This window comes from Stylophora pistillata, chromosome 4 (genome assembly GCF_964205215.1).
Source record: "Stylophora pistillata chromosome 4, jaStyPist1.2, whole genome shotgun sequence".
Lineage (NCBI taxonomy): Eukaryota > Metazoa > Cnidaria > Anthozoa > Scleractinia > Pocilloporidae > Stylophora > Stylophora pistillata.
Genome location: NC_142522.1, coordinates 39,115,753 through 39,141,807, shown reverse-complemented (window position 1 = coordinate 39,141,807; position 26,055 = coordinate 39,115,753). Strand labels below are relative to the sequence as shown.

The following is a 26,055-nucleotide window of genomic DNA, read 5'->3' as shown; positions in this document are numbered from 1 at the left end:
TTTCTGACCTACTTTGTGAAGGGGAGGGTTGGGGGGAGATGAAACAACCTGCAGTGCAGGCATCATATTGTGATGAGTTTTTATTACAAGCTTGCAGTTGTTTATCTGCCCAACCATGCTTGATAAAGAGTGAGAGTTGGATGGTGGGGGTAGGGGGTAGGGGGCCAGCAAGAGGACCTATCACTCACCCTCTCTTACAACAAATTTCTTACTCTGCCCATCCTTCCACTGCAGTAAAATTCAGAGATGGCAGCTGTAATTCTCACTAAGAAAACACTGAGCACTCGCTTGCCAAAATCACACTTGGTCTGCAAGTTAGGGATGTACTACGAATTTTTCGTTTCTTTTTTTTTTATGTGAACTTTATCTATGCTATTGACCACGCGGGATCAGTATCCTGCTCGCTAAATCAATTGGCAATGACTCTTTAATTCTCTTCAAGTTTAACTCATGAAATCCTATTGACAAACGAACCTTGTTGAACGAGACAGGGTCAGAAAGTGAAGCTCATCGTGCGAGGCTCGAACTGCCGAGAGCATTGTCAAAACTAGCGTCAAGCCCACAATAAGTACTGTAAGCAGTTATTGTCTCGCGTGTAGGATTTAAATACACTGATCACATTTACCAATGGTCACTTAGTAAGAGTGAATTGCACTGCAACTGTACAGTTTATTTCACTTGAAAAAGAGTAACATTTGGAAAATCTGCTCTATATGATGCTTAACAAAATTATCTTCCAAGGTATGAAATCGGAGAGCCTCAACGTGATGTAGTCGACCAGCTTTTCTGGCTGGCTTTCTGTGGGTAATTTTGCTACTGCACTCGACTTAGTCCCTCAAGACATCTCATATTGCGTAACCTCCTTTGGAAAATTAGCGAAACATGAAGTCAACAGATGACTAGCCGACAGGATAGAAAAGAGTGGATGTATCGTTCATTTTCAAGTGTTACAAGGTATTTAACCTTTCTGTGCGGTTGGGGGTTAACATTTGGTGTTGGAGTTCAAAATAATTAATGAAAATATGACATAGAGTGATATCTTCTTATTGACTGATAAAGGTTTATTTGGTCTTAATAGAGAGAGTGTATTGAAAAAAGAACTGGTATAAAAGATAATAACAGTAGAAATTGACAAGAGTGCTATGATACTTTTGTAAACTATACAGGCGAGAAGTGTTTTTGGGGGATTTGAAGTGAGGACGGGCGGGCTCATGACTTGTAGGCTCTATAATCTTCATTGGAATTAAGCTAAAGTCGCCAAAATCTCCCGCTCAGAGGAACTGAATAACATCAACATGCTAGTTCACTGCAGAGCGGTGCTGTTTTTCGTTGCCATGTACGAAATCTGTGGAAGAATTGTTACCAAGCGCGAAGAGGGTAAGTTCACAGAAAAATTCGCATTTGTTCACTCTGATCTTAAATAATTTTTTTTATCAGGCGACCAACTTTTCGTTGCTACTGGTGTTAGCCGTGTCGGTGGAACTTAAATATTAAACTTCGATAGATATATTACCCTTTATGGAAAATTTCACTCAGAAACACCTTATTTGCTTTTTCCCTATTCGAAGGTGATAGCTTTCCATAGGTAATAGCATGACGATTTTTATATTTGTATGAAAATATCGATAACCAGTCCATAAAGCAGGTTATTTTTATCCTGCGTTACCATAAACAATGTAGTTTAAATACAAATTTAAGACACCTAGGAAAATGCCGTATTATTTGTTTCAAAAACAAGACCACTCTTTTACAAAAAGAAGAATAAAGAAAAAAAAAAAAAAACTAAGTTAACTTGGAAACGGTATTTCCATCTTAAACGATATTCAGAAGAATACCGTTGAAGTAATTTTACATAGTGAGGATCTGAGGAGCCGTGGTCTTCCTCTAGAGCAGTTCTAGAAATGGTTCCCTGTTACCTTTGATATGCCATATGTCTTCCATACAAAATTTCGATCTTAAGCGTCTGCAATGATTTATCTTGATGTACAGCACACGAGGCACTTACTCTAAGATCGTCGGACTTTTAAACTCGGTTTCGGTGTTTCGTTGTTATTTCCGTGTGTTAAATGAGGAAAGTAAAACATAAGAAGCGAAGACGCACGTTAGATTGCTTTCTGTAGTCTCAACATTAAAAAATGTCTGATCATCGGCGTCCTCTTCATTTGTAGAAGTTACTACGTTTTATTTCTTCTTATATCACAGGATGGGAGTTGGAGGATTATTTGGATAGTGAGGATCCTAACTGGCCGTCAGGGGATTATGAAAATCTCTCTGCGTTTGATGAGATTTGGAAAGCAAATGAAGGTCGGTGGCTCTCTGTGTTATTTCAAATCTCGACCTATATTACGATCCACAACGTAAGGAATAATGTCAAAAACGGCAGCATTCTTGCTCTCCTTTGAGAACTTAATCGTTAAGTCTTGAATTGGAAACTTATTTAAAAGCGCACGATCTTGAATACATTACTCTACACTTTTCAAATTCGTCAGTCATCTGGGATCCCGTATTACTGAGTGCCACTACGATTAACGGCGTCCATCAAATAAAATTAACCGATCACATTGTAGGGGACGCCCATTGATTCCCATTGAACTCAACTGAGACAGATAGTGCTAAGGATGAGGTTAAGAAATATGTCAAATAATTTAGATGGAATTTATTTTTCCATGATTTCCTGAAATCAGATCGGTCAGTTTTGTGTAAGCAACTCTGGTAACGTAAAAGAAGGCGCAGTGTAATCTCCACCATACTAGTTTTTTTCCTTTATTTTGACTTATTTCGTATTTTTCTACCTCAGCAAACACTTTTTCAGGTGTTGTTTTTAAAGCATCAAATTTAACTCCATCTGTAGTGGGGTGCTCTCTAAATTGAAGCCAACTTAATCAACATCGAAATAAACAGGGCGAATAATCGGAATATCTGCTTTTTATTTTAGCCGAGGACGTTACTGACTTACTGGAAGGTGATATAAAAACTGATCTTGATTCAAAAAATGCCACCGATGAGGAAAAGATTAATGATGCAGTACGAAGCCGACAGTATACGTGGCGAACGAAGGTCGTTCCCTACGAAATCTCTAAAGAGCTTGGTGAGTATTTGTTAACGAAAGTTATAAAATTTTGACACTGAAAACTACAAGCTCTGTGAATAGTCTTTTATTTTGCATCGATGCACAGCGGACCTAATGGCAAGAATATATGTTTTCGGATATTATTTCATCTTTTTGTCATCCGTGATCTGTAACTGGACTTAGATACAAAGTAAGAAAAACAGAATTTGATCATTTTCCTGAGAGTAAGTATCGTAAAAGCATTCAACAGCCCCTGTTTGCAACTGATATAACTAGTACTCTAACGATAACATATAACAGTCTTGCTAATGAGTAACCTATGGATGAAGGTCTAGGTTAAATAGCTAAATAATCGTGAATAATCTCCTTATTTTTGCTAAAATTAAAGTGTCATCTGGCTACATGGCAAATATTCGAGCGGCATTTTCTGAGTTTGAGAAGTACACCTGCATCAAATGGAAGCCAAGAGGAAAAGAGAAATATTGGGTCAGGTTCATCAAGGGTAAAGGGTAAATAATTATCACATTTTCAAAAATAAAGATTTGATGAGATACTAGGTTATTTTACGAGGTTTTAAATTCTTGTAAATGTGTAGAAGAAGGGCACACTGTTGTGAGTCCATTTTAACACCTCGCTTTACTTTATCCTTGACGGTAAAAGAGATTTACAGTCAGTTTTTGAGTTATAAGGCCCGTCCTGACGGAACTAATGTCATTTTGCGTAGCATGAAGCAACTACAATTATTGTAATCCATCCTGGCGCAATGCTGGTCAAACCCTGTTTCACCCCCAGCACTTTGTTGCATTCAGTCATCCTGATTGTTAGCCGGTACTCGTTTATACTCGTGATTTGGAAAGACTGAGACACTGTGTGTGAACGCAAACTATCTTTCCCAAGTATATAACACAACGATTTAACCAGCGCCCGAATCTCGACATCACCATCCGCAGTCCAGCACCTCACAACTTACCCCATCCTTTTTTGGTGCGTGTGTGTGTTTGTTATTGTTGACTATTAGAAGCGTGGTCAAAATCTTATCAGATCTTTTCTTGTATCTCTTCAGGTGTTGGTCACCAGTCGGCTACAGACGAAAATCACCTCAATTAATTTCGCTTGGAAATGGTTGCAACCAAAAAGGCATCATCTGTCATGAAATGATGCATACTCTTGGGTTCTACCACGAACAAGGTCGACCGGACCGAGACAAATACGTGGCAATTTACTGGGAAAATATTCAATCTGGTCAGTGGGGATTTTTTATGACGTGTTGTGTTTCCTACCACAATACCTTTTCTCCTTAGAAGTTTGGATGTAATTCCATCATACCGACATATTTTCGACGAGTGAGCTGCGATAGTAACAACTTAAAATAGTTCAAGATCTTCCTAAGCAATCTGTGTCAGTGTTCTCCATCCTTGTTTCATATCTTTTTATTTCATTATTTCCTCTTTGGTGGTTTGCTACCCTATAAAAAAATGTCTGTTTACGAGCCAAAGTAGCCCATCAGACCGGCGCTTTACTCCGGTCCAGAGTCGAGTGCACTACCCATGAGGCCGCCGTGCCCCCTTGTCATTTACAATCCGATTCAGTCTTCATCATGATTAGCCTTCTTTGTTCCATCTTGCTTTAATTTCATTATTTCCTCGTCTGCATTTTTCTATCATGTTGAACAAATATTATTTCATCTCTTTCGAGCTGGAAGCGTAGTTAAGCATGAGAAAAAAGAGCCAATTAAGCTATTACTCAACTGCTCTAACTTGTTCATATCATTCTTAGGAAAGGAACACAACTTTAAAAAGCAAAGTGAGGAAGACCTTGATCCTTTGAACGCACCGTATGATACGAGCAGTATCATGCATTATGGGAAATACACGTTCAACAAAAATGGCAGACCTACAATTGAAGTTATCGGTAACCCTTATAAAATGATTGGACAGCGGTTTGGATTCAGTAAAACGGATATTGAACAGTTAAACGCTCTTTATGACTGCTCTAATGACGGTACGTTTTAAAACTCTTTCTTGTACACATACATCTTACATCAAGAGCAGATCTTGGATTTTTTCAATTTCGGATGTGTATCCCCTGTACCCCTCCCCTAGATCCATTCCTGTACATGTATTAGTTGCTTTCAAATCAATAGTAGCCCATTTGATTAATTCTTGTCAGATAAACAAGGCATTGCGGCTATCCTGAGTAACAGTTACTCGGTTGGTTGTGATTGGCAATTATATCTTTTAAAAGTTCTGAAGATTCATCCTTTAGTCAATGCGGTTCTCTATTCTCGTGTCTGCTTTGTAATGAATTGACGATAACTGTAAGAAAACGCTACATATCAAATAATTCTTTGAGCTTCTCTGAGAGAGGCCAACAGATCCGCAATTTTAAACTGAAAGTTTCTTTCTCAACCGAATTATGCTCTCACAGCAACAGGCGGCTGGAGTTCGTGGACAAGTTTTGGTCCCTGTTACAAGCATAATTCCAAATGCCTTCATGATCGCCAGAGATACTGTTCGAACAAGAATAGAGATAAGTGTCCCGGTGCAAACATGTATGGTGTACAGACTCAGACAAAGCCATGTCCACATAGCTGCTCCTGTAAGTACAATTACCATTATAGATAACAAACCTCAAGTTTTACTCGCCCTAACATCCCCTGCGACATCTATCAGTACTCCAAAAAATTCAAGCATCGTGCGAGATAGACCAGAACTTTGAACTTACTCTTTGCTCTAAAAAATTCCGATAATATTAACACTTACGAAACAAGAAAATGACAGGTAAACTTCGACTCTCTTAGCGCCAGTTGACGGCCACTGGGGTCGTTGGTCTTCATGGTCACCTTGCAGTGAAACATGCGGTTTTGGGACCCACACTAGAACAAGAAAATGTAACGATCCACCTCCAAAGTATGGTGGGGAGGAATGTGCTGGAGACAGGACAGATGTTGGCAAGTGTCTTGTGACAGTTTGTGGTCTTGGTAAGTTTATGTCATTTACCAAGATTTATTAAAACCATGGAAAACGGTTACAATGGGTTAATTTGGATATATCAACAAAGTTGAAATGGTAAATTGGCCACCGTAATGATTACAAAAGCTGACGTTTCAAGCGTTAGCCCTTCGTCGGAGCGAATGGAGGAATTGTGGGTTGTGTGTGCTTTTAAAGGCAGAAAATGGAGCTACGTTATTGGTGGGAGCATGGCAACGAGAAAAACATCAATAAATTAGTGGAATGAAAGGCGTTCGTTGATCCCTGTGGGACTGCCGGTTTGAGAGATGAGCTTTTCTTCAAGATTTTTACAGCCTTCTGTGCCACCTAAGTGCAAGGAAAGACCGCAGATTGCCATATGTTGCTTAGAATGATTTCCTTGCACTTAGGTGGCACGGAAAGCCGTAAAAATCTTGAAGAAAAGCTCATCTTTCAAACCGGCAGTCTAAATCCCACAGGGATCAACGAACGCTTTTCATTCCACTAATTTATTGATGTTTTTCTCGTTGCCATGCTCCCACCAATAACGTAGCTCCATTTTCTGCCTTTAAAAGCACACACAACCCACAATTCCTCCATTCGCTCCGACGAAGGGCTAACGCTCGAAACGTCAGCTTTTGTAATCATTACGGTGGTTAATTTACCATTTCAACTTTGTTGATATATCCAAATTATTTCGTCACTCCCACCGTCGCAGCCCCAAACAGTTTCTTTCGAAACTATCAGCCTTTATACAATGGGTTAACCTGTTCATATGATGCGCTGGTATGCCATTGACCAAGATTTACAAAAACCATGAAAAACAACATACATACATACATACATACATACATACATACATACATACATACATAGGTTAATTGACCACTCCCCATAGGGGCTTTTCAGGGCCAACAACCACCCATCCCACCCAAGGGAGGACATCCACCACACAGTAATCTCGTGCGTGGGAAATTAACGTCTCCTACCCCTAACCCTGCAGAAGACAGGGCCTACGGTTTATTCGTCCTTATCCGAGAACACTAGAATATCTATCCATTTCTTGAGTATAGAAAGGTAGCAAATTCTCCTCACTTATTTTAAGACCATGAGTATTGATCCGGCCGGGGCTCGAACCCTCGACCTTCCGCACAACACAATCCGGCGCTCTAACCAATTGAGCTATCCGGGAGGCGGTTACAAGGGTGTACAAGGGTTTTAACTTTTTACAAGGGTTTTAACAAGGGTTTTAACTGTCCATGTGACGCGTTGGTTGGGTTCTTCTTATAAGTAAACTAGTTCAGAAAACTAACCATATTTTCTCGAATAAAGGCGAAAAGTTTCTAAAGAAACTGTGGGGGTAACAATGTAATTTGGTTATATCAACTCGGTTGAAATATGTAAATTGGCCACCATAACGAATAAAAGAGCTGACGTTTCGAGTGTTAGCCCTTCGTCAGAGCGAATGGAGGAATTGTGGGTTGTATGTGTTTTTATATGTAGAAGCGGAGGTACGCCATTGGTGGGACCATGGCAACGAGAAAAACACGAATAAATTAGTGGAATGAAAAGCGTTCGTTGATACCTGTGGGATTATGAGTGCCGATTTGAAAGATTAACTTTTGTTCGAGAGTTTTGCGGCTTTCCGTATTGCCTAAATGTAAGGAAAGACCGCAGATTGCCATATGTTGTTTGGAATGATTAGGTAAATTAAAGTGCCTAGTGACTGGTTTTGATGCGTCCTTGTCATTCCTTTCTACGTCGCGAAGGTGTTCTCGGAATCGGTCACCTGGTCGTCTTCCTGTTTCGCCGATGTATAACTTTTTGCAATAAGTGCAAGTTATGCAATAGATTACGTTGGCGGAGGTACACGTGAAGTGATCGGTGATCTTAATGGATCGCTTGGGTCCCGATATTTTCTCAGCGTTGTGAATGAAGGGACGAGTTTTGCATCATGCGCGAGCGCATTTAAAATTGCCGGGTTGGTCATTTCTTTGGAACGAACTTCTAACCAAAAAATCGCCTATGTTTTTGTCGCGTTTGAATTAAATAAGCGGAGGTTGCGAAAATATAGTGCCAGTCTCTGAATCGTTTTGAAGTAATTTAAAGTTTTAAGGATAATGGATTTGACTGTGTGGTTGTGAGGGTGAAACGTGAGAGTGAAGGGAATGCGGTCGGAATTTTCCTTCTGTGACGTTTGTAGTGCTGACTGTCGATCAATAAGTTGAGCGCGGTGGTGACCCGCTTGAACGACAGAAACGTGCTAACCACGTTTTTCGAAAAACTGGCACATTGACTCTGATTTGTGGGAAAATCAGAGTCATCACTACATAAACGACGAAGTCTTAGAAACTGAGGAAGGGGAATGGAATTCTTAACATGAGATGGACGCGAAGATGAATACAACGAGTAACTATGTGAGTACCTGGCGTACCTCCGCTTCTACATATAAAAACACACACAACCCACAATTCGGCCTCCATTCGCTCTGACGAAGGGCTAACGCTCGAAACGTCAACTTTTTTATTCGTTACGGTGGCCAATTTACATATTTCAACCGGGTTGATACAACCAAATTACATATTTTCTCGATCATGGTATTTCATGACTGTAACTGTTGTTGTTTGTTGTTTTTTTTTTCAGTTTATATAACCTGAGTTTTACACAGCTTACAAACTAGTTTGCATCTGGTTCACTATCAGGTCCATATGATGTTTCATTTGAGTCAGAAGGGATGCATGGCTGGAAATTGTGCGAATCGCATGAAGAGAAAAATCGTCCAAATTGGTATTTTAGTAGGGGAATAACGGGATCACCTTACACAGGACCTATTAAAGATCATACTACGGGCTCAGGTACCTCTCGATATTTTAAAAATGTAAGCAAAATAATCATGTGGAACCTGAAAGAGAATATACAGTGTTATTACATTTGGTTAATTCCTAGTTCTGGATTTACACTTCTCTTAAACTGAACCCACTCAAAGCATCTTAATGTATCAGCTAACAAATGGTAACACTCAGAGCAAGTTTGCCTCTTAAATATGAATTAACTCAGATTTACCCTTTTTGAACGGCAGTTTCCACCTTACGGGCCGATCAATTCGAAGCTTTAACATCCTCCCCCGGGCAACCTACAGGAATTTGAGTGTCGTCCGTGCCCCGGGTGCCCGGATGGGGAATTGGACTCAACAGCCAATAAGTTAAAAAGTAAAGAGTACAATTTTGCAAGCATATTGCTGAGAAGAAAATTTTCACCTCACAAAATGATGCTTACTTAGGAAAAACCATACGACAGCAGCAATCACTAAAACGTGACTTTGCTAAATTCAACGACAAATGTTGGTCACACGAAAAAAGTGTTCGATAAAAAAAGTTGTGCTCGGGTGGAATTTTAACGTAATGTTAGCTCGGGAGGCGTGAATGTGAACGAACCAATCTTCAAAAGTTCAAATGTCCGGATGGATGTTCGGAGGGGGACGTTGAAGCTTCGAATTAATCGACGCATTGCTTCATTAGCCCTTTAAACCCTAAGAGCGACAAGCATCTAATTTCTGCCTACAGTAATACAGCTGAGTCATTCATTAAGATCATGAGAATGTAAAAGAACTTTGATTGCAAAACAAATTCTCCGTGCCAGTACCAAAAGAAATGTATAGAGAAGAGTATAGAGAATAAGGATACTGGTGTTAGGATGTAAAGAGTTAATACTACTATTTCATCTTTCTTTAGTCTACTCCTCCATTTCCTTTCATCTGCAAAAGTATAGGGCTCCGCAAGCAGGCGCACCTTTGTTATGCGTTTGGACTCCGCTATGCGCTAGGGCTCCGCTATCATTTCTTCGACTGCTTTTCACCCTTATTGGCTTTTCTCGTGTACAGGACGATATATATTTTTTGAAGCATCAGCCCCGGCCAGGAATGGTGACGTCGCCTGCTTTCACAGCCCTAAGATTCCTTCAACAACTTGTCAGCGATTGACGTTTTGGTATCATATGTACGGAGCTCAAATGGGAACCCTGAGGGTTCTAAAGAAGACTGTGGATGGAGAAGCGACAACCCTGTGGAAGAGATCCTTCATGCAGGGAACGAACTGGATGTTCGCTAACGTAGAAATTTATTGCAAAGAGAAATTTCAGGTAAATAACCAAAGCAGAAGGGCTCCCCAAATTTTTCTCGTTAGTTTGCGGCAAGAGAGTTCTTGAGGAAGCATCGAAATACTACGTGCTACTCTTCAATCTGCTGCTAGATGATTACTTTGTAGTTTTGAAGGGAAAGAAGATAAACTGTAGTTACTTGAAGCTCACGATATTCACTGGCTGCGCTCGGAAAATAACTGTTTCTTTGCAACTGTAACCTATCATTTTGAAATACGTGAGCGATGTGACTTAAATGCCATTCCTGCACCAACATTTATCGTTAATTAGCGAGTAGTCCTTCCTTTGAGTTGGATCCCTTAGAAGTTAAAAGTCTTAACATCTCTGAAGTTGCGCACAAATTGGAACCCTGTTCAAGTGTTCCACGTTATTTGTAATCAAACTGAGTGACAGACATTCCTGGCCGAGAAAAAACGCATAGAGGTTACACGATCTAAAACAATTGTACACCGTGTTGGTTATAATGAAAAGCAAATGGCAAATACTAAAACAACTATCACTCTTTACTTTTAGATTTATTTTGAGGGTATCCGTGGTGCAGGTTTCAAAGGTGACATTGGTATCGATGACGTAAAGATTAAAGACTGCAGCGATTAGCCAACCAAAGCTAGATGATGTAATCATTTTCTGCGCCGAAACTTTCCCCGAGTGGATCACGGAGAGAACCCTGTTATCTCCAACATCCTTTTTCAATCACAATCATGGTTGAATTGTCTTTCGAAGCTTAAATTGTATTCATCAGAACTGGTCTCTGAGGTTCGAAGAACAAGTGTTTTTAACGAGTACTAGCAAAAGGTATCTCAATACAACAAAAAATTATCTTCAATAATTTACAAGCAACTTATGGACGCTTGTAAGGAGAATTGGTTATATTTTTGGAGTTTAAAGGATAAGGTCACTTCGTTTGCTACGTAGCCTCCAAAGTCGACAAACGAACTCACAAAAGGCTCACTCAGTACATTCGCCAGAGCAAAGTTTGAGCGAAATTGGCCTTGACCTGGCAATTCCATCGAGCGCCTCATGGTCTTTCGATATCGGGTACTTTTAAGTACATTTAAAAATGTACAGATGATCATTCGAATAAAAATCGACCGGATCCAATTCATCGTACCTACCATCTACTTCTATTAGAGGCTAGACGTAATTAAATGAAATATATGAGTCCACATTCCTTCCTCTGTCTGTCCCGATCCCAATTTTTCGGTTCTGCGTTTAATGTGCGCCCACGAACATTTTCACCACTTTAAAAGCATGGCCAAATCGTCGTAACATCCAACCTTTCACTCTGCAAAAATATCCAATTCTTCCGTCTTCCGCGTCAGCGGTAACTCTTGACTACTTCCAAGTTTCTGAACAGAATTGTCATTGATTTCGTTGAAATTTGAGGATGATTCCTTTTCTGGTCGATTGGAGTCGGCGGCTACGAATTTCACTCTACCGGAAGCCGCCGATTTTGGCTGTTCGAACCTCTCTCGTGTTTTAGCCCGGATGTAACTTTTGCTATCGACATCATCAATGCTCCTTTTAACACCCGAACCAAGACCTCGTAGACTATCACGGACTTCGACTGTTACCTGGAGATAAATAGGAAAAAAAGGAAACTTTGACTTGAGGAAATTAAGTGTCAAAGATCGATTTGGGGAATAGCCGAAAAGGAGGCGGGAGCAAAATTAACAACCGTCCGACTTTGTATGTCTTCCCTCAGACTCGGGTAGCGGGATATTGTAGCACATGCTCCATAGACCAGAGCTGTAGCAAGTGACTCCTGTGTCCTTATTGACAACAATTCGTAAATTCTTACAGGTTCAAGGCGACCTTCTCCCTCTCGTCCTAGGCCCTCTCCTTCTTTCCAGCCCATCTTTTCCAACATTTTACGTCCAACATTTTCTTCTTTGATTGGTCTAAAAAAAAAAGAAAATGTTAAAGAAGAAGGTATTTGGGAATGATGTTCCAGATGTTCGCATATAAACATATTTTAAGAAACAAAAGTCTAAAAAGAAAACCAGAGAAACAAAAAACAAAACAACACCAAAATGTGACAAATAAAATTGGCGATGTTGATAGCAAACAGATCCTCTATATCGAAAAAATAGAAATGCAGTAGGAGCGTGAACAGTGATAAACAAACCACCCCGTTTGTTCCTCACTGCCAAAATGTGAAAAAATGTGAAAAAGCTTACATAGTTTATCATGATTAACTCCCCCTAAACGTACCATCTGCTTGCCATTAATACTGGTCAGCAGAATACATTCACACTACATCAAAAGACATTTTACCGGTGAACAGATGCTGGGAGATCGTCAGAAGTCGCAACAGGAACGTCACTTCCCACTTTAGTGCGTCTAACATTCAAATGAAAACAAAATCACTATCAAAAACAAAATCTTAGAAATTTCTTGATGAACTTTTAACCAGTCTAAAGACGGGCTATGTACACGTACCAGATCTAAGCTTTAGGAGGAAGACCTGTTGGTTACGATAAAATGAAACGAGAACTCATCTAAAAGTTGTTAATACCAACCTGACTTCTGCGCGATTTTTGTATTTTCCTGCAAGAGTTCCATCGGTAGGTTGTTCACAGTAAGTTGAATCCTGAAAGAGAAAGTACATTTTAAATCAATCTCAATGAGGGCCGTAGAATAAAACCAAGGTAATCACTATGAATTATCGAAACCAAGATAAACTTCATAAGGAAACAAGAGATCTTGATGAGAGTAAATTCACATGGTCGGCCATAACGAGTGTTAACGGAAATTACCACTTCTCTGGACTGGTTTTCAACGCCGAAGGATATCAGATTTCTTTTAATGGAGAGAAAGATGAACCCTCTAAAATTCACCTTCATAGTTCAGTTGGTAGTAGCGCCCAACTAGTATCTGGGAGGCAGAGGTTTCATCCTGTCAAAGCATGGATATTTTTTAGGCTTCATTTCTACAATAGTCCTTTTTACAGTTGTGGGCTTGGTGGCCAAGCCTTCGAACAGGAGTGAGGCTAAGGGTGACCTTGTTATGATATTGATGTTGCTGCTTTTCAAATGTAAATTTCTTTGTTATCATGCTAACTGGATACTGGGTCTCTATCACAACAATGTCACCCTCAGCCTCACTTCAAATCAAAGGCTTGGCAACTAAGTACACAACTGTAAAATGGTCTATTGCTAAAATGACTTTCCTTAGTTTTGTATCTGAAAGTTGAGAACGTGGCACGAGGTTTTCTAAACCAATCGCTGAGCGTAATAAATCAAATCCAAACCATTCTCAGATTACTTTCGGCACTGTCTAAAAGTTTTAACCGGAAAAGTCAGAAAGAGAATCATGTGAAAGAATTCTCTCTAGTGCTTGCTAAATAAATGTAGCTCACCTCCAACGCGTAAGCCATCTTGATTCTCTTCAGTTCTGATTTCCTCTGTTCTTGAACTGACAATGAATTTGACGATCCATCTCCTGGGACCACTTTCGTAATGGCAACTGCAACCAGAAACGTAAACACATTCAAATGAACTGGCAAATCCCTTATATACAAGTAACGGGAATTTTTTTTTTTTAATTTTTATTGTCTATTTCTGCCTTACCAATCCTTCTACATAAGAAAAGTTTGAAGATTTTAACTTTTTTAATCTTTAACAATAAATTTAAGGCCAATAAAAGCGCATTTTGATGGTGCATGTGGGACGTAAGAGTTTTACACAGCTCTTGGCGTTTAACATTATGGACGTGAACTGGTCACGAAGATGGCTACAAACAAAGGTCTGTTATTATTTAGACACACGCGCTTGAGAAACTAACATAATGAGCATTTCTAAAGTCTTTTACGTAATTGGAAGGCAGCTTTCTTATTTGCTGATGATTTTGCTAAGTTCAAACAACATTCTTTATAGGGAAATCTGACGAAACTGCTTGATTGTAAAGAACTACATCAATGACCATATCCACTATGAAAAACATTAACCATTCTAATTTACAAAAACTGTAGACGCTGAAGATCACACTACCACCAATACTTCACATTGTGTTTCTTAACGTTTATACGAAAATTTTCTACGAATAACCAATCCAATGTATTGTTACAAACAAATCTTAATCAACGATAAAGGTCACACCTTAAAGTTTTGTATCCTATCGCTGATCAGACTTTGGTTGAATCTTTTGACTGCCATATGAAAACCGAGTCATTAACCAAGCTAACCAATTTCAATGAGGTTACCCAGTCAGTACAATAGGTTTCTTTGCCTAATCTATTCACATGGACTTGAATAAATTATATTAATTCCACACGGCATGCATCTGCATTGGTTTTAAATACATAGGAGAAAGAATATTGAAAGTACGGCGCGAAATATTTCGCAAATATTCATCACCTGAATCGATTTAATGGCATAATATAAATTCTAGTCCCCCAACGCTCGTATCGACGAAACTATTTCTTTTATCACAAACAAGGATCAATAAATACAAGTTGCACACCTTGTTTCAATTTCTGGCTTATTCTGTGTACTCTGAATATGTTGAAAACCAATATTAAGAGTCAATCGGTTCATGAATCGTCTTTTATTATCGGGAAGTTACATTGACTCCGCGTTATTAACTAGAACATACAATTCTCTTGAGCTGCAAGTTCCTTAAAACCTGATAAATGTAAATGTTAACAGTAAACATCACATATTCCACCTGTCGTATGTTTACGCGTGCAATAAATAATTCATATTTGCACATTTTCAGACAAAAGCCTTACGCTACAAGGAAAAATATCATTGGTCGAGATCTCTCTAACGCTCAACCCATGTTTTGTCTTCACAGTAGTAACCTTTCGTTTTCCTTAGCAACAAAGTGTTTAAATGCCTCAGTCATTTACCATATCCTAGCTTTTTGAATAAATGATTAAGGATTTCACATTCGGTGAGTCACTTGAGAAACACAAATTCATTTATGTTCCGAATTATTTTTATCATAAGGACAAGCTTATAAGGAAAGGATAACCTCATGAACAGCTTATAAAAATATGGTGCCATTACCGAGGATCTATGAAGCATCAGTTACGTTAGGAACGCAGACAGAATAACAAAGCACACGGCAACTCAGGTAAAATTGTACTTCAATCTCGCTTTAATCTGGTTAAAAAAATACTTTACTTTCATATTTGAAAGTTATTTAGCTTTTAAGAAAAAATTATTGCAAGCGCTGTAATTAAAGATAAATGTATGGGAAAGTGCTTTCACACGATATTAACTCGACTTGTTTTAACTTTTTGATATGAAAGGACTATTGAAAATATGACCTGTCAAACTTTCGACGCATTAAAGTCGGAAGAGAGGGCATTTCAAACCATATTATGGTTCGATTCTTAATGGAAATTCTTGTTTGAACTGCAGTCTCAGCAGCTATGTCCACAAAGTATCCAGTTCAGGTGGACTGCATAAGACAAGTGCCACCCACGGCGCTCGAAACGGAAGAAGAAATCCCAACGGATGAGGCTGTACATCCAGAAAAAACAGCAGATAGTAGTGATGATGAATACGACACGGACTTAGAGGACGATTTCACAAAAGATTCTCAGGACAACAACAACCAGGAAAGGGAACATTATCTGACGGCCTGTAAAAATCTTGGCCTGATCCCTTGCACGCCGTTTCTAAGGCAGATCGGTAAGGCAGAGATGAATCTGAAGCATTACAATCTGGGGCCACTTGGAGCCGAAGCAGTGGCGGTAGCGCTGATGCAAAATACAAATGTACTGTCGGTGAATATTGCTGATAACTGCATCGGTGCAGACGGGGCTATCTACATGGCCAAGATGCTAACCGAAAATCCGTTTATTACAGAACTGGACGTCTCGCAGAATGATCTGCGTACACAAGGGGCATATGCTATGTCAGAAATGTTAAGAGAGAGCTCCGAACTTCTAGAGCTCAACCTCTCGAATAACGGTTTCCAGGAAAAAGACGCTGAGCCTATAGTGGAAGCTATGAAACAGAATTACACATTGAAATCGTTGAATCTGAGTCATAACCACTTCTGTGACATGGGTGGACGACTGCTAGGTCCGGCAATTGACGCCAACGTGGGTCTTGAGTATCTCGATTTGAGTTGGAATCACTTCAGAAGGCAAGGAGCGATTGCCGTTGCTTATGGATTGAGAAACAACTGCGCTTTAAAATTCCTGGACTTGTCATGGAATGGCTTTGCAGACGATGGTGCGAAAGCAATCGGCGATGCATTGAGCGAGAACAACACTCTGACTGAGCTTGATATTTCTAGTAACCGGATATCTGCCGCTGGAGCGAAGAGTCTGGCGAACGGGCTGGCTAACAATTCAACTTTGCAGATCTTACGCATCGGACAGAACCCGTTTCAGAGTGAAGGTGCTTATGAGATCTTGAGCGCCGTGGCGAAAAACAAAGAGAGCGCCATTGAAGAGTTGTACTTCGACGACATTCCTGTGAATGCTGAGTTTGAGGACTTATTGGAGGAAGTTTTGGATGAAAGACCGAATCTGAATGTTCAGTGCGGAACGGCCATGAGAGGGAAGGACAGGGTCAAGAGAATGAAGAAAAAAGTGGTGAGTAAGCAAAAAGCGCTTTGTGAGGCGATGAAAGGGCGTGGTAAAATCACACTGATTTTACCTGAGGGAAAGAGCTCAGTTTGGCCAGAACCAGCTCTGTCAGTTCACACAACTGACCCTTATCGTTTATGGACGAGACGATGCAGATTGCTAGTTCTGACCAACATGGAGCAGCCGAAGATAACAAATTATTCACTGTTAAAATGAAGATAAATCAATATTGTAGATACGGAAGAAGAAAAAATTTAAAACAGAGCAGTTTTTTCGTCGATTGACATGATAAAGGCTTATACAAGAACAAACTTGGTGGTAAAAATTTATAGGAAATATCGCGGGAAAAAGAAAAGGCGGCCTCACAAAATGCGGAATTTTCACATTATAGTGGGAAAGGCTGTTCTTTGAAACAAAGTAAACTATGCCGCCGTACGGTAAAATGACTTGCCGAAAAAACCTACCGTCAACCAATTAAGGTGCTATCCAAGTTGAGACAGGCGAACAATTTCCCTACAAATTAAAGTAATTCAATTTTTTTCTACACCTTTTTTTAACAGGACGTTCTCAATTTGCTCTTGGAGTACATTGAGCTCAGAGGTCTTCGTGTGGTAGACTTTTTCCGCCAGTTGGACAAGGACAACAGCAAAAAAATCTCAAGAGCTGAATTTATGAACGGAGTAAAGCAAGCTGGAATACCAATGACTAGAAAGCAACTCAAGAAGCTCGTTCAAATTCTGGATACAGACAATGATGGTAACATTGACTACGGAGAAATGATCGCCATCAAAAAGGACGAAGTGTTTGACTTCTACCACAAAAAGAAGGTTTACAAGAAAGACGATCCATTACTGCAGTCCTTTAAAGCCGCCCAACTAAAGAAGCCCTGAACAAACGGAGGCTGTTTCAGTACAGGGCAGCAAGTTTTACACCTGATTAGTTGAGATGTTGAGGCGAGTCTGGACCAATTACATGGCAGAGTAAGACCTAGACCAGACCTAGTGCAATCGCTGATTTCAAATGTGCACACCTACATGTAGTGCTAAAAATTAAGGCTAAAAGGCAACGGAAAGTACAGTGTAACCAAATATTCAGTCTTTCACAAACACAGTTTCCCCTTGCTTGGTTAAGAAAACTGATGACATACATGTAACACACATTTGAGAAGAGGGATGCTTTGTAAGCTCCATCAGACTGGTCCAGGGGATAAACCGACCAACCCACTAGTATCATCTAACTGTTACATAATCAACTATTATTACACGACTTGGGCAGTCAGAGGGCCAATAACTAAAATCAACCAATCAAAATGCTCTATTGCCGGTCAATATTCTCTCAGTATTGGACCCGGCACTGTCCCGAATGGTCCCGAATGATACCGCACTTGTGTCCCTTTGAACTTCAGTCGTACAATAAATCTCTTATTAACCCACAGGCAGCCCAAGCTCACTACTAGAAAAGCGGACGTGACTCTTAACGTGTTGCGCAACGTTTTATATTTATAAAGGTTTGTATGGGATGTTATCGGTTTGCCTTAAAAGAGAGAAAAAAAATGTCTTGTTTTGAAATAAAATGGGCTTACCTTATTGCTTTGTTGTTTTCTTTGTTGATTCCGAGCGTCTCAGGCTATTTTGAAGCGTATTCGGCGAGTTAGCGCTATGTTGGTGTTTAACTGCTAAAAGAAAGACAAGGCCGGAAACCTATTTTAGAAGTGTCCGTCGCCCGAAGCAAATAATTCCGCCAAAAAATTACCACCAGTCTCGATTCCTCCAGAAAATCAAAGCAGAGATGTTGCAGTTTCATTTCCATTCACTCGATTCCCAGTTCCTCCCACAGATCTTTCACTAGCGATGCTTTTATCTCCAGATCGATCGGCTTTCCAATTTCGAATTTGGCTGCTTGAAACATTTGCGGCCCGTTGGCCGATCGCACAGTATGTTGGGTAACAAGAATAAGCCCGGCGAGGGTAGCTAGCGACCTGCAGTCGACAAACAAACCAGTTAGCTCCCTGGTCCCCTCGAGAGGTTTTGTCAAGACCGCATTGTTTTGATCGACCAATCAACATCGAATGGAAATGTGTTTCCATTCGATGTTGGGAGCTAACTGGTTTGTTTGTCGACTGCAGGTCGCTAGCTACCCTCGCCGGGCTTATTCTTGTTACCCAACATACTGTGCGATCGGCCAACGGGCCGCAAATGTTTCAAGCAGCCAAATTCGAAATTGGAAAGCCGATCGATCTGGAGATAAAAGCATCGCTAGTGAAAGATCTGTGGGAGGAACTGGGAATCGAGTGAATGGAAATGAAACTGCAACATCTCTGCTTTGATTTTCTGGAGGAATCGAGGCTGGTGGTAATTTTTTGGCGGAATTATTTGCTTCGGGCGACGGACACTTCTAAAATAGGTTTCCGGCCTTGTCTTTCTTTTAGCAGTTAAACACCAACATAGCGCTAACTCGCCGAATACGCTTCAAAATAGCCTGAGACGCTCGGAATCAACAAAGAAAACAACAAAGCAATAAGGTAAGCCCATTTTATTTCAAAACAAGACATTTTTTTTCTCTCTTTTAAGGCAAACCGATAACATCCCATACAAACCTTTATAAATATAAAACGTTGCGCAACACGTTAAGAGTCACGTCCGCTTTTCTAGTAGTGAGCTTGGGCTGCCTGTGATTAACCAAGCCTGCTCGGGACCGTACTGGAAGAATATCGGCCCTCGGTCTTTTTTGTACGGACCTCGCTGTGCTCGGTCCGTACTGTCAAAACCTCGGGCCCATATTCTCCCAGTATGGCCCTCGCGCTTGGTTAATAAGATATATCTAACACCCAACCAATCATGTGCACTCAGTCTCTAATAACCTTAGAGATAATTTCAACTATGCAAATCGCTAATATTGTGCATCGCATTTTTCATAAATGTACAGTTAGCATCCATGGGAAACTCGTCTTTCCTCAAAAACTTAGCAACATTATTTACAGTCTATGTTTCATAGAGTAGTCTAATTGTCTGGCGGGTGAGTGTAGCTGTGAGAAGCACTGTTGTTGGTGCCGGGTGACTCTCCTTTCGACGACCCAAGCGGAAGTCCTCACCAGAGTCAAGATGAATTCCGCTCAGTCTGTTGAAACGTCAGTCACCACTACGGACGACAGTCTTTCTCAGGACTACACTCACCCGGACAATCATACTACACTATCACACGTTACCCTCGGGTTCAAACCAATTACATGTACAGTCTATGTTTGGTTTATACACTGTACACAACCTACAAACAGTTACAAATAACTGTGCAACAGTACCATCATCATCCACAGTACTTGGTGTCCCTGGATGGGCCTGAGCTTGTACCTGGCCAGGCTCACAGGAATCACATGTTTGCGTTCCGGGGTGAATATGCAAATGAAGAGTAGTAGTTCCCAAGGTCAGCTCGTCACCGTGAGTAATGACATGCAGCTCGCTCTTTCGCTTGCTCTGAAGAGTTCACAACAAAATTACAAAATGTTCACATTATATGATAATATCACTGCTCTTAATGTCTCTTCGTCAATTGAATGCCTTCAAACATCAGCAAAGAGTTTGATTTACAGTGATCAGTTTGAATTTATAACATAACCAAAGTAAAGCGCGCGCTCTAATTGGTCAATTTAGCGTCCCCCATTTGCCCATGGGTGTACGCTGCAGACGTGAGCAAATGCAAACACTAGTTTTCCGCGCGCGCTTGTTTTTTTCTGGTCACGTAAGATTTGTTAAATAAAAGGGAACTCTTTAACTAAAATGTATCAATGTTCTGTTATAAAACAAATGGTAAACACCACAGTGTACACTATTGAGTTATGGATGCACTTGGGAGGTTTGCTAAGCACTCAAGAAGCTAGAGTCGCTCTCGGCTATCGCCTCGTGCGACTCTTACGCTTCTTTCGTGCTTAGCAACCTCCCGCGTGCATCCATAACTCAATAGTGTACGCTGTGGTGTTTACCATTTGTTAAATACAGGTGAGTGATTACCTCGGAAAGTCGTGATCCATTCAGCAATGTTCCATTTCTACTTCCAACATCACAGATGAAGTACTGTCTCCTTTCTTTGTCAAACTCAATCTTACACTGCAGCTGAACAAATCATGAAAAAATGTGAATGCACCAACAAAACAATGATACTTTAGATGTTTGCTTAGCACTGAAAACAAATGAGTTGTACATACCTTGCTGACTTCAACATCAGGGAGTCTTATAACATGTGACATGTCTTTTTCTCTATGACAGTTGACCACAACAGAAAAAAATTTTAAAAAGTACATTTAGTAATAGGGCAAAGGTTTCTACTAACGCCACACAGAGAGTTGATGATAAATCTCAGAATTTCAAACAGTTACATAAAGTTTTTATACAGGTACTGTATTCACTTAAGTGTCAACCTTCTACTGTATCATAATCTTTAATCTTAATACATATTCCAAATTACGTTACATTGCACAGCCCATCCAAGACATTTGACGACAGTTTAAAACAGAACATAAGATTCCTTAATATAAGCCACCTTAGTGTATCAAAGTTTTTAGTGGTTGATTATTTACTTCTTTGAAAAAGCTTCTGTTCAACTAAAAGGACATCAAGTGTTAGAACTCGATGAACTTGTTGAGACATCAAGTGTTGTTTAACTGAAAGAAATGTTAGAAAACTAATCCTGCAGATAACTGCATCTGGTGTTTAGTACATACTGTTTTTAAGGTGCTAAGGTGACCAATGAATTGTTGTTGACACATACCTGCCAATAGTTCCTCCAGTACAAGTCACAATAAAGAGTCTCCCAACTTTCATTTTCAAAGACTTGATCACAATGGCTCTGATGCAAGGAAACTGCACCTCAGTTACTGCTAAAAAAAAACTTAACAATTAAGTTTAGTTGATTCATAATATTTGTAAATGTATGTAGCACATGCAAAAAAAAAAGAACTTTGATAGTTTTAATGTACTTTCTAGCCTTTCTCTAGAATGGTAGTGGAATAAAATTAGATTGTGCAGTGTAAAAATTATAACTGCTGTATCTAAAATTTTGTCAATGTCAGGCCAATTTTTTTAACCAGTGAAAATTTGTCCAGATTCATGAGAATGTAACCTACACTGCACATGCAACCATCACCCATATAACCTCATTGCACCTCTAAGGAAACTTTCCTTTTAAAGACAGCCCTACATGTACTCTTGATAATTTATAATTAAAGCAGAACTAACTCTCTGAATCTTTGTCATTTTCTTCCTCATCATCACTGCTTTCTTCGCCACTCTCCTTTTCATCCTTATCATTATTTATTTCTTTTGTTGCTGCTTCTTCTAGATTACTGGATAAATCGACTCTGGAGTGAAACTTGTAAGTGGCACTTTGTTCATCATAATAGTAATAGATTCCTGTAGTGTTTTCATAGTACAGACGGCTATTCTGAAAATAAATGACAAATTATAAATTTATCATTTTAATTTCAGACTAACAGTTTCATGGATGTCACAAATGTAATGAATTATTAGACATATTCAGGACATATAATCAAAGATCTTTCAATAGAAGATACAAAATATATACAACAATTGGCAGACAGCTGTAGTTAGACTGCATGATACAAAAATACGTATGATGCACGATCCTCGCAGTAGATAGCGCTACTTAAGCAATAGCGAAAATCAGATCTGAAAAAAATCAGGCCTGTACGGGATTCGAACCACTGACCTCTGCGATACTAGTGCAGCGCTCTACCAATTGAGCTAACAAGCCAACTGGGAGCAGGCTGTTAAGTTGATTCGTAATAAACCCGTGAAAGTGATACATCAGATACAATGAAATATATGAAGTTATCAGATCTGATTTTCGCTATTGCTTAAATAGCACTATCTACTGCGAGGATCGTGCATCATACGTATCTAATACCGCAGTTCAAAATATATGAACTTCATATATTTCATTGTATCTGATTTATCACTTTCACAGGTTTATTACGAATCAACTTAACGGCCTGCTCCCAGTTGGCTTGTTAGCTCAATTGGTAGAGCGCTGCACTAGTATCGCAGAGGTCAGTGGTTCGAATCCCGTACAGGCCTGATTTTTTTCAGATCTGATTTTCGCTATTGCTTAAATAGCGCTATCTACTGCGAGGATCGTGCATCATACGTATCTAATACCGCAGTTCAAAATATATGAACTTCATATATTTCATTGTATCTGATGATACAAAAAGTAAGAAAGTGGATTTGTGATATATCCTTGCTTTATTTTTATTTACTTTTATATTCAACTGCCCCCTGGTTAGCCCAATTGGTAGAGCGCCAGACTGTTGTGCGGGAGGTCGAGGGTTCAAGCCCTGGCCAGACCAACACTCAGGGTCTTAAAATAACTGAGGAAAATTTGCTACCTTTCTATAATATCAAGAAATGGATAGATATTCTAGTCTTCTCAGATAACGACAAATAAACTGTAGGCCCCATCTCCTGCAGGGTTAGGGGTAGGAGACGTTCATTTCCCATGCACGACATTACTGTGTCAGGTGGTTATCCTCCCCTGGGGTGGGATCAGTGGGTGGGTTTACTGGGCCCGCATGTAATTGGCACAAGCTGTTGCGGTGTCCCTGCCTGTCGGTGAATCTAATAAATGAAATTAAATTAAAACTAAATTATATTGAATATTATAAATTTAGAAGAGAAAACGTATCTGTAAGTATGAAAAAACATTTTAACCACAGCTTGCTATCACTACCTTACAGTATAAAATTAATAAAGCCTGTTGTGTGAATATCTTGTAAAACATCTGAGATCTTCAAAATAGAGTTTGCTGTTAAAACTCACAGCTATGCACTAGACAACCTATGTACTTCTTTTCAGTCAAATTTGAGCAGTACATTTGCCTTCAAAATATCAAGTCACTACAAGCTCCAGAACTTACTGGGTCATAATAGTAACCTGTATTCCAGTCATAATATAATCCTGTCCGATTGTCATACACAAATCCACTGAGGGTCATGGCATCAGCAGCTGCTTGCTCTAGTGATTCTTTGAGGTCCTGGAGAAAAATTTAACATTACAGAGTAAAAAGAAAGGCATAACTTTTACATAATAATACACTCACTTTATCACTCACAAAAATGTGAGTGGTAAGTGTGTCAGCAGCAGTGCTGCACTTTCAGCCATTCTTCTTTGAATATTAAGAGCCCAACAGGCCATTTCTGAGTTACCTTGGGCCTGTTTTTCAAAATGGGGCCTCGTGCTCAACCTTCATATATGAAAATGAGTTTAATTTACAAGTGAATGAAAACTTATAATCATATGAAACACTGTCAGTGCACCATGACTCACTTTGAAAGAGCAGCCAAAGGTAATTTGGAAATGCAGTGCTTTCAATAAGACCCGGCACCCGCCGGAGCTCCGGCGGGTATTCTGTTGTGAATCACCCGGTATATTTCACCGCGCTCAAGTCACAGTCACCACGCTAAGTCGCAATCAAGTCTCTTTCCGGCGGGTGTTGTACCGAGGTAGCCACCTATTTCAAATCTTATTGAGAGCATTGAAATGGGATACAGAGAACCACTTTTTTACCTTGCTTCCATGATCTTCTGATTGCCAGCTTTTCTTCTTGTTACAGTCAATTGAAGCCTCTGCACAACAATATTTTAGAAGTTACAAAGTTGAAAGCCTGGCATGACATCTTTTTGATTTCTCAGCATACAGCATACTCCAACTCATATACCAGAGGGAGGTTAACTTTGCCTAGAAAACTGTTACCTTACATCTCTAACCAAGTGATGCCAAGAAAAGAAAAGATATTTGTAATGAAGCCAAATTGTTTGTGTCATGATGTATGCATTATGTGGTCACTTCCAATGTGGATGGCAACATTTCCACTGCAGAACACGAGTATCCAGTCCACCTCATTGCCTGAAGATAGAGGACTCTAAGTAGACTCTCAGTTGCAATCTACATCGGAGTTTACTGCATTATTATGAACATAACTATACTTCAGTAGCAGTGTATTAACTACAGTGACTAACCACCACCTCACTTTCAAAGAAAAGGTGTATATCCATTTAGAACATAGCTAGCAGAGCCACACAATCAAATTCAATATAAGTAAGCGTGTTGAAATCCCAATAGTGCACACTGATAGAGCGTCAGCAAATCGCTTCGCCAGAATGTTTTTTTTTTCCATGCGAGCGGCCATTGTTAGCACGGGCAAAAATGATATATTTCGCGACAATAATGGATACAAACAGAGACTTGGCCTACTAGTCCCAAAATGAAGACAATTTTTCGATCTTTTCCCTTGGGCTAGAGTTCTTAAATGAGGCAGAAAGAGAAAAACAAGTTACAATGGAAAAGGAGACTTGGCATCAGCGCCGTCACGATTCGCTTCAATTGATATTGTTGTCCGTTTTTCGCGTCGGATTTGATGCACAATTCCATCAGCCATGTTCTAAAACAATTGGTTCATACTTTCAGCTGTGCACTATCGAGTTATGGAGCATGCGGGAAGTTTGGAGAGCACGAAAGAAGCGTAAGAGTTGCCCGAGGCAATAGCCAAGGGCAACTCTAGCTTCTTGAGTGCTCTCCAAACTTCCCACGTGCTCCATAACTCGATAGTGCACGCTAAAGCATGAACCAATAAAATTGTTAATTAGAAACAAGCATACAACTGGCATAAAACCTTGTGTCGTTCTTTTCGCCTGTGCCGGATCGTTGCTTTTATTTCTTCCCTCAAAAGTCTTCTTTCTCTCTTCTTGCAACTTTTTGCCTAAATCTCTCACTTCAGTTTTGAGATTTTCCACACTCCTTTGTGCGCTTTCGCGTTCAAATTCAGACTTGCGAAGTTTCTTCTTCACTACCTCCAGCTCGCGTTTTAACTCGGTTATATGATTGTTCAGGTCAGCGATCTTGTCATTTTTCAAAGATGCAGCTTCAAGTTCTTTAGCCGAACCTTCTACTTTCCCTTTCTCATCCTCCATTCGCGGTCATATGCCGTATGATCTATAAAGAACACAGAATACATATGTTGGTGTTTTCCTCCAACGCCACAACAAACTTCGAATTCTTTGTTTATATCTTGCCAGATTGCGTGCAAAACCGCCATTGGCGCTAATAGATTTCTTAATCTGTTGTAAACGTTTGAAAAGTTTACTCTAATTGAGACCAGTGCTACTTCCAACGGCAGAATGCTTCAGGATTCACAGCTGATGGACAACCTACAAGTGACAGCAGCCATAGCGGCCATTACTATTGTTTCTCGACCCAGACTTTTAAGAGTGACGGTTGGCTCCGGGCTTCAACCCTGAGAACGAG

The 26,055-nt window shown here is 39.9% G+C and overlaps 3 protein-coding genes and 1 pseudogene across 6 annotated transcripts; 2 read left to right on the top strand and 2 right to left on the bottom strand.

The window, feature by feature from the left end:
• Positions 1–161: 161 nt before the first annotated feature.
• LOC111337305 (low choriolytic enzyme) lies at positions 162–11,295 on the top strand. Of its 2 annotated transcripts, XM_022943579.2 has the most exons (12): positions 168–954; positions 1,167–1,377; positions 2,203–2,304; positions 2,936–3,088; positions 3,459–3,579; positions 4,134–4,312; positions 4,847–5,071; positions 5,498–5,668; positions 5,871–6,050; positions 8,742–8,894; positions 9,920–10,176; positions 10,708–11,295. In XM_022943579.2, the coding sequence occupies exons 2-12, from the start codon at positions 1,296–1,298 to the stop codon at positions 10,789–10,791; spliced, it is 1,707 nt and encodes a 568-aa protein (XP_022799314.2). In that variant the 5' UTR covers positions 168–954; positions 1,167–1,295; the 3' UTR covers positions 10,792–11,295. The 2 variants fall into 2 exon arrangements, with proteins under 2 accessions (XP_088614975.1, XP_022799314.2); XM_088758849.1 differs by lacking the exons at positions 9,920–10,176; positions 10,708–11,295 and having other exon boundaries at positions 162–954; positions 8,683–8,881.
• Positions 7,527–8,138, bottom strand: LOC148733668 (uncharacterized; annotated as a pseudogene).
• On the bottom strand, positions 10,693–26,000 carry LOC111337307 (uncharacterized). 3 transcript variants are annotated; one of them, XM_088758847.1, is made up of 14 exons: positions 25,895–25,999; positions 25,424–25,743; positions 24,319–24,377; positions 23,669–23,785; positions 21,973–22,177; positions 21,506–21,614; positions 20,943–20,994; positions 20,749–20,850; positions 20,043–20,214; positions 13,556–13,662; positions 12,717–12,787; positions 12,472–12,537; positions 11,996–12,095; positions 10,693–11,768 (listed from the first exon to the last, which is right to left on the bottom strand). In XM_088758847.1, the coding sequence occupies exons 2-14, from the start codon at positions 25,719–25,721 to the stop codon at positions 11,475–11,477; spliced, it is 1,752 nt and encodes a 583-aa protein (XP_088614973.1). In that variant the 5' UTR covers positions 25,722–25,743; positions 25,895–25,999; the 3' UTR covers positions 10,693–11,474. The 3 variants fall into 3 exon arrangements, with proteins under 3 accessions (XP_088614973.1, XP_088614972.1, XP_088614974.1); XM_088758846.1 differs by having other exon boundaries at positions 25,424–26,000; XM_088758848.1 differs by having other exon boundaries at positions 21,506–21,611; positions 25,424–26,000.
• LOC111337306 (uncharacterized) lies at positions 14,962–18,330 on the top strand. The gene is made up of 3 exons (XM_022943582.2): positions 14,962–15,273; positions 15,564–16,750; positions 17,305–18,330. The coding sequence occupies exons 2-3, from the start codon at positions 15,575–15,577 to the stop codon at positions 17,632–17,634; spliced, it is 1,506 nt and encodes a 501-aa protein (XP_022799317.2). The 5' UTR covers positions 14,962–15,273; positions 15,564–15,574; the 3' UTR covers positions 17,635–18,330.
• Positions 26,001–26,055: the final 55 nt, after the last annotated feature.

Excerpts from the sequence above, each read along its gene's own strand:
- LOC111337305 (XM_022943579.2), top strand. The coding sequence starts at position 1,296 with ATGCTAGTTCACTGCAGAGCGGTGCTGTTTTTCGTTGCCATGTACGAA. Across the intron at positions 3,580-4,133 it reads AGGTTCATCAAGGGTAAAGG|GTGTTGGTCACCAGTCGGCT; the intron begins GTAAATAATTAT and ends GTATCTCTTCAG. Across the intron at positions 6,051-8,741 it reads TGTGACAGTTTGTGGTCTTG|GTCCATATGATGTTTCATTT; the intron begins GTAAGTTTATGT and ends GTTCACTATCAG.
- LOC111337306 (XM_022943582.2), top strand. The coding sequence starts at position 15,575 with ATGTCCACAAAGTATCCAGTTCAGGTGGACTGCATAAGACAAGTGCCA. Across the intron at positions 16,751-17,304 it reads AGAGAATGAAGAAAAAAGTG|GACGTTCTCAATTTGCTCTT; the intron begins GTGAGTAAGCAA and ends TTTTTTTAACAG.
- LOC111337307 (XM_088758846.1), bottom strand. The coding sequence starts at position 25,721 with ATGGAGGATGAGAAAGGGAAAGTAGAAGGTTCGGCTAAAGAACTTGAA. Across the intron at positions 23,786-24,318 it reads CAGAAGATCATGGAAGCAAG|GACCTCAAAGAATCACTAGA; the intron begins GTAAAAAAGTGG and ends ATTTTTCTCCAG. Across the intron at positions 12,788-13,555 it reads AGATGGCTTACGCGTTGGAG|GATTCAACTTACTGTGAACA; the intron begins GTGAGCTACATT and ends TTTCTCTTTCAG.